Source organism: Topomyia yanbarensis, chromosome 1 (assembly GCF_030247195.1).
Source record: "Topomyia yanbarensis strain Yona2022 chromosome 1, ASM3024719v1, whole genome shotgun sequence".
NCBI lineage: Eukaryota > Metazoa > Arthropoda > Insecta > Diptera > Culicidae > Topomyia > Topomyia yanbarensis.
In genome coordinates, this window is record NC_080670.1 from 208,913,781 (window position 1) to 208,921,050 (window position 7,270).

Genomic DNA, 7,270 nt, shown 5'->3' on the forward strand with positions numbered 1-7,270 from the left:
TTCCAATTTGCTTGTATCGTTGTTTATTTCTTTAATATTTGGTTTCTATTTTGTTCAATTGCTATCAACTTTTGTCCATTTTACTGTTTCTTGCATTTGCTATCTATTTTCCCTTCTTTTATTCCTTGACGTTTGAGCGTTCTTTTCCAGATAGTTTTTACATTATTTTCTTTGTTTCTTGCTTACCGCTCTTCCGTTTTCCATTTTCTATATTTATAATCATTTTTTCCCAAACTGTTCGTTGTAATCTATTAGTTTTTCGGTATTCTCATTTCCTTATTTCTCCTTCCATTTTTCCTATTTCTTATATTTGTTTTGAAGTTTTTCTTTCATTTTTTATTTTTTGTGCTTTTATAGATTTTTTTCTGTTTTGTTTTCTCCCTTTCTTCATTTTATTTTCTTTCTTTTTTTTATTCATTTCGATTGTGTTAATTTTTTTCAGTTTGTCTTTTCGTTCATTATTTTTCTGGGGTTTTATGCAGTTTTATTTCTTTTTAATTCCCTTATATTTTTTTTATTCTGCATATTTTTCTTTTTTCTTTCTTTCTTGTTTTATTTCTTTTTAGTAAAATCATCGTCTATCAATTTCATTCTTGTCCTACCGACTTTTCACCGTTTCCGTTTCTCTTAATTTGCCTTTTATTGCTTTTATTGTTAGTATTATTTTCCTATGCAGACTTTTTCTCTTTCCTAATATCCTTTTCTTTGTATGTCTTCCTTCTTTCTTTTAGTCCAATATTTATCTTTTAGCTTTTCAGTTTTTTGTATTATTTTCACTTGTTGGTTTTCCTGGTTACTTTTGCCACACTCCGCACTGGTTTGCCATTTTTTTCACCCTATTTTTCTACGCCTAGTTTTGTTTCCTAGTTTTTTCTTTTCTATATATTTCTATCTCATATATTATTTTCTTTTTTTTATTTCGATTATAGGGCTTTTAACCTTAAGGTCATTCGCCTCTTCGGGTTAGAAAAAACTATTATGAAAAATTTCTAACCCTATGTGCGGGGTCGGGACTCGAACCCAGGTGCGCTGCGTACAAGGCAATCGATTTACCAACAACGCTACGCCCACCCTTCATTATTTTCTTTTTTCTCTTTTTTCTGTTTTCCATGTTTCTCTTTCTCAATTTCTATTTTCTGTTTCCAGTTTTTTTCCTTTTTTATTGTGGATTTTCTTAATTTTCTTTTTGTTTTATTTTTTTACTTTCATTTTTCCCAAATTGTTAATTCTTCTTTTGATTATTTCATTTTAGTTTTAGTATTCTTTTGATTGTTAGTTTCCTCATTTTTTTCCTTTCTCGCTCTTTCTGTTTTTTTTCTTTTGCATTAATCAATCGAATCTCATTTTTGATGTATCTCCGTCGTTTTTTCATTACTCCTTTAATTTTCTCATTTACTTTTTCTGGTTTGGTCTATTTTTATGAGTATTGGTGTTTTCCGATTTCTTTTTTTCTTCGTTTTAACACATTTTTCTATGCATTGTTCTGTTTGATCCATCCAACTTTTACTTTTTTTTGTCTCTTATTCTGTTTTGCAATACGCTGTCCTGGTTTTTTTTCTTCGTCATTTTTCATTTTGTTGCAGCTTTACGTAACAAAAATTTTGATCCTAGCACCCTTAGTGGGTTTTATGAAAGACAATTACCTTAAATACGAGGTATCACGTGAACTCGTCTCCCGTCGACTGCAGTTCGGGGTGTCGGTAGAGCTTAGGTAGAGGTTAGAGTACTTTACCTCATTTCTTTTTAATTTCTCACAATTTCGTCTTTTCCGTCTATTTTTCCTTTTTTGTAATTGTTACCGCGGTTGTAGCTGCTGGTCACCCTAAACACAATTACTTGTCAAATGTGTACTTATAGCTCAGCTAACCCTAACGATCATGAACGATCGAGTGAACAAAGGGTGAAGATCTTCTCTTGATTGATTCAAGTCTTATATCAAACATTATTAAATTAATTGAAATTTATTCATATTATTATTGGTTCGAGACCAAAACGCCGAGCGTAATCAAACACTGAAAATTGTAAGTGGAATATTAATTTATTGTACATTTAATCATACTGATCACAATATATCGCACAGTTGAAGCTGATTAATACATAACCAAAACAACATCTTTAATCTGCTATCGAAACTCAGTGCGTTTGCACTCGTTCGACGTAACAATCTTCAAAATTTTCACTTGACCGTTTCGGTCACTTGCGAAGCAGGATGAGCAAAGAACAAAAAACCGGTGATCGTACATCAAATACCAACGATGATGAATTCATAAATCAGAACTCTGTATCTGACTCAAAATCAGATGATCCAGCTATTGATTGGGACGAGTCGTGTGTAAATATAACACCCTTGCAAATTAAGTTGCATCTGGACCATCTGCATGAAATTAGACGCATCCGCATGAAGGCTATTGATGAGCGTGAGGCTTTAGAGCTATCAATGGCTAATGAGGAATACAAAATAAAGAAAGCGCAGCTACATTTTTCGCTGAAAGTGAGATGTCCTGAAGAAAAGGAGGATATTTGTGAGTTGAGCCTTTCTGACACATCACTGCTACCAGAACCATTTGAATATGCTTCTAGTAATGAAGAGAACACTTCGTTTCAGCAACAGAATAATCCACTAACTCCTCAGCAGATCGCATCTCGGCAAGTACTTACAACAGATTTGCCTTTGTTCAGCGGAAACCCAGAAGATTGGCCATTGTTTTATAGTCAATACAAAATTTCTACGGAAGCTTGCGGTTATACGAATGCTGAAAATTTAGTTCGTTCACAACGCTCTTTAGGAGGAAAAGCTTTGGAGTATGTTCGCAGTCGACTTTTACTACCGGAACTGGTTCCTCGTGTGATGGAAACACTTAAAATGTTTTTTGGGCGTCCAGTGTTAATCGTGAACACATTGTTGAATAAAGTGCGCGGAACAGCCTCCCCAACAACAGAGAATTTGCAAAGTCTTATTAATTTTGGGATGGAAATACAAAACTTATGCGACCACCTTATAGCAATGGATCAGAAGGACCATCTCTCGAACCCAACACTTTTGCAAGAGCTCGAAGAAAAGCTTCCAGGGCAAATTAGGCTTGAATGGGCTCGATACAAACAAAGGAGTCAATCTGCATCACTAATTTCGCTGAACAATTATATGCAATCTTTAGTGAAATCGGCTTGCCAAGTTACACACATTGAATGTATTCAAAATACAGAAAGTCACAATTTTTACGACGATAGTAATGACAATGTGCTGAATATCCCAGTATCGTCCAGTGAGGCAATAAGAAACTGTTTGATTTGTCGTGGGAATCATCGTGTTGCAGATTGTGATACGTTCAAATCTTTCGAAGTCGAACACCGTTGGAAATTGATTGGAGATCGGAAACTGTGTAGAAGCTGCCTAAACCAACATAACAGCAGAATGTGCAGGTTCACACGGCGATGCGGAATAGAGAGATGTGAGCTGTTACACCATCCCTTGCTCCACCAGTTACAAAGAGCTTCCAACTCCCGCGGTAATGAATAAACTGTAACACATCTTTATCACGTTGTATTACGGGGGTGGGGATGTTACCGCGGTTGTAGCTGCTGGTCACCCTAAACACAATTACTTGTCAAATGTGTACTTATAGCTCAGCTAACCCTAACGATCATGAACGATCGAGTGAACAAAGGGTGAAGATCTTCTCTTGATTGATTCAAGTCTTATATCAAACATTATTAAATTAATTGAAATTTATTCATATTATTATTGGTTCGAGACCAAAACGCCGAGCGTAATCAAACACTGAAAATTGTAAGTGGAATATTAATTTATTGTACATTTAATCATACTGATCACAATATATCGCACAGTTGAAGCTGATTAATACATAACCAAAACAACATCTTTAATCTGCTATCGAAACTCAGTGCGTTTGCACTCGTTCGACGTAACAGTAATATAATGTAATGCACGGGCATTCGTTTTCTCGTTTAAATTCCTTATTTCTTTGCAATGTGTTCCTTATTTCTTTCTTCAAATTTCTTTTTCTTCTTTTTTTCCTTGTTCCTTTTCTCTATGTTTTCTTGCGCCATTTTATCTAATTGCTTTTCAGTTTTATGCATGCTTTTAAAAAAAATCTACTTTCCTTTAGCACATTTCTGGCACTGGTTTACTATTTTTCCTTTAACCCATTTTTCCATTCTCTTAGTTCTGTTTTCCATTTTTCTTTATCTTTCTATTTTTATCTAATATAATTTTTTTCGTTCTGTTTTCCACATTTCTCTTTTTCTTTTCAATTTCTATTTCCTTTTTTCACTTTTCTTGTCTTTTTATATTTCACCCTTTTTTCTTCTACGTTTGTCATCTTTCTCTTCCTTTATCTCAATTTTTTTTACGAACTCGTGTTCTACTTTTTGTTTTAGCTAGTATCTTTATCTTTTTAGTTTTTCCGATTTTTTCCTTATTTCTCTTTCTACGGTTTTTTTCTTTTTACATTAATCCTGTTTATACAATTTTTACTTTATTCATTTTTTTCTCATTAATCTTGTATTTTTCGCTTTTAATTTTATTTTTTTTCCTTTTCACTTGGTCCATTTTTATTATTGTTAGAGTTCCATTTTTTCCCTTTTTTCGTCTCCTCATTTCCTCGTTTTTATTTTCTATGTGATCCATCCAATTTTTATTGTTATTTTAGTCTCTTTTTCTTTTGCGCGGCATGTAATTCTTTGTTTTGCGTTTTTCATTTCTTGTATCTCTACTTTTTATACCTTAAGGGGGTCTTATCCTGGATTCGGCGGAAAATCAAAGCAATATTTGAGAATTTTTTGCGGAAAAATTAAAGGACATACAAACTTCTGCTTTTAATATTTGATTCGTTATTGATCGATAATTAGAAAATGATTTTTTGTTTTCGAAAATTCATGATGGCAGCTTCGAAATGGCGGATCTCGTCGGTCTTCATTTTTTCCACAAAAATCCAGGAGGAGATCCCTTTAATTTTCTTTCTTGGTCTTGGTTAGCAATGGTCAGGTCGTCGTCGCTAGAGTAACTTGGATTTTCTCTGTTAAATGTTTGGTGCTTTCTGTGTTTTCGAGTGACTCTGGTATAGCCATCATTTTTCTCGCTCATCTTTTCCCTGGTTCTGTTAACTATTGGCTTGGGGATACCGTGGAATATTGTTTGTTCAGCATTTAGTTTTTGGCTGGCTGTCTGTGATGTGTCAGCAAATGTCGAAGGCTGTTTGATGATGGTGGGGTTGTAGTTGACGGGTTTTCTTTAGTTGTTTTGGCGCATGGCTCACCTCGATTGGGATGATCTGCCCTCGAAAGTCAAGTAAAATAATATAGTTTGATTCAGCCACATCCGCACCACCCGAACATCGCTGAGAATTCTAGAGAAAGTTTCTGCAAGTGTTGTTTGTGGTGGATTCCACGTCTCCATACAGTGACATTAATCGTCCTAGTAAGATGTGCCAAATCGTGTTAGCGAATATCCTTCAGGCCAAGGTCCATATACACGGAGATCTTCGTTTGGACGTTTTCATATGCGACGTTATGGTGCATGTTGTGTTTCGTTAGCAAAGCTTTCTGGTTCGGTTAAGGAGTTAAATGTTATTGGTATTACTTGTCTCGTGTGATGTAGTTGTACTTCTGGAAGCAGAAGCTCCATTTTCATCTTCATCAACTTTTTTGCCATGTACACTAGAGTGACAGGAAAAAAATGACCCCTATCGGCCCATGCCTGAGTCGATTCCTAGTCCCACCAGGAGTACTTGCTCCAAATTTGAAGCAAATCGGACAAGTCTAGCTACCGGACCAACGTGCCTGAAGTTTGTATGGGATTCTTCGACAATTTACATGGAGAAAACCCACTAACTCGTCTTTTTGCCGCTAGGTGGCACTATATGCATCATATTATCACTGAAAGTGAAAATAAGAAAGATAATTTAATTGCCTACAAATTTGTTGAAGACTGCTAGTCAATCCGGCTTTGGTAAAAGAAGTTATTAAACTTTTAACGAAGTGATGTCTGAGTCAGTTTTGTATGGGGCCTAGCAGTGCATGATTGTGGATCGGTACTTGATTCGCACGAACAAAACATTTTGGTGACATAATGGTTAGGTTTAGGTCAATAGTATGTTCGGAAGATTTATAGTAAGTAATACGAATCATGTTTTGGTTAGATAGTTTTAGTTCCACATTTTACCGCATAGAGGGCGCCAACACTAACTTTTTAACGAAAAGAGATAGAGATTAGGTGTCTTCCACAAAGTTGTAGAGCAAGCATTTTTAAATAATTCTTCCGAACATCTTGATATTCTATCTCACTCCTATGAAAAGTTAGTGTTGGCGCCCTCTATGCGGTTACAGGTGGAACTAAAATTTTCTAACCAAAACATAACTCGTATTATGTACTACAATTCTTGTGAATATACTATTCAGCTAAATGTAACCATTATCTCACAAAAACGTATAGTTGGTGGTAATCGAGTACCGATCCACAACTATGCGCTGCTAGGCCCCATGCAAAACAGACTCAGACATCACTTCGTTAAAAGTTTATTAACTTCTTTTACCAAAGCCGGATTGACTAGCAGTCTTCGACAAAGTTGTAGGCAATTAAATTATTTTTCTTATTTTCACTCACAGTGATAATACGATGCATATAGTGCCACCGAGCGGCGAAAATACGAGTTAGTGGGTTTTCTTCATGTAAATTGTCGAAAAATCCCATACAAACTTCAGGCACGTTGGTCCGGTAGCTAAACTTGTCCGATTTGCTTCAAATTTGGAGCAAGTACTCCTGGTGGGACTAGGAATCGACTCAGGGGTGGGCCGATTGTGTTTTCAAAAATTCGTTATTTTTCTGGGCACTCTAATGTACACTGTAGGGCTAAGAGAGATCTTCGAAAAGTCAAGCGCCATTGTGTTCTCCCGTAATGAGCGAAATTTATTTTCTGGGTCACTCATTTTACTCGCATTTGGGGGCAACGGGACCTTACTGTTCTATAGTTTACAGGTACTTAACGACTTGTTGGCATTCGACCTTTTGTCCCTGACTCATCGTGTTGCTTTGTTGTGAAATAAGGGTCTAACGGCAGGGGCTTAGTAAAGATTCGTCGAAAAGGATTTTTTCTTTATTGGAAGGCACAGAAAGTTCATGGTACTTTAAAAAATGAGACAATAAAATTACACCGGATTCCTTCGCTCACGTTATTTTATGATTTTCACTAACGTGATTTTTCATGCTATTTTCCAGAAATTTCGTGATTTTCATTTGAACTAGTCATATCTC

The 7,270-nt window shown here is 35.6% G+C and overlaps 1 protein-coding gene across 2 annotated transcripts; it reads left to right on the top strand.

The window, feature by feature from the left end:
* Positions 1–1,799: 1,799 nt before the first annotated feature.
* LOC131690433 (uncharacterized) lies at positions 1,800–3,947 on the top strand. Of its 2 annotated transcripts, XR_009305579.1 has the most exons (3): positions 1,800–2,021; positions 2,081–3,787; positions 3,847–3,947. XR_009305579.1 is itself a non-coding variant. In XM_058976186.1 (2 exons), the coding sequence occupies exon 2, from the start codon at positions 2,210–2,212 to the stop codon at positions 3,515–3,517; it is 1,308 nt and encodes a 435-aa protein (XP_058832169.1). In that variant the 5' UTR covers positions 1,800–2,021; positions 2,081–2,209; the 3' UTR covers positions 3,518–3,913. The 2 variants fall into 2 exon arrangements, 1 of the variants encoding a protein (XP_058832169.1); XM_058976186.1 differs by having other exon boundaries at positions 2,081–3,913.
* The last annotated feature ends 3,323 nt before the right edge of the window (positions 3,948–7,270 follow it).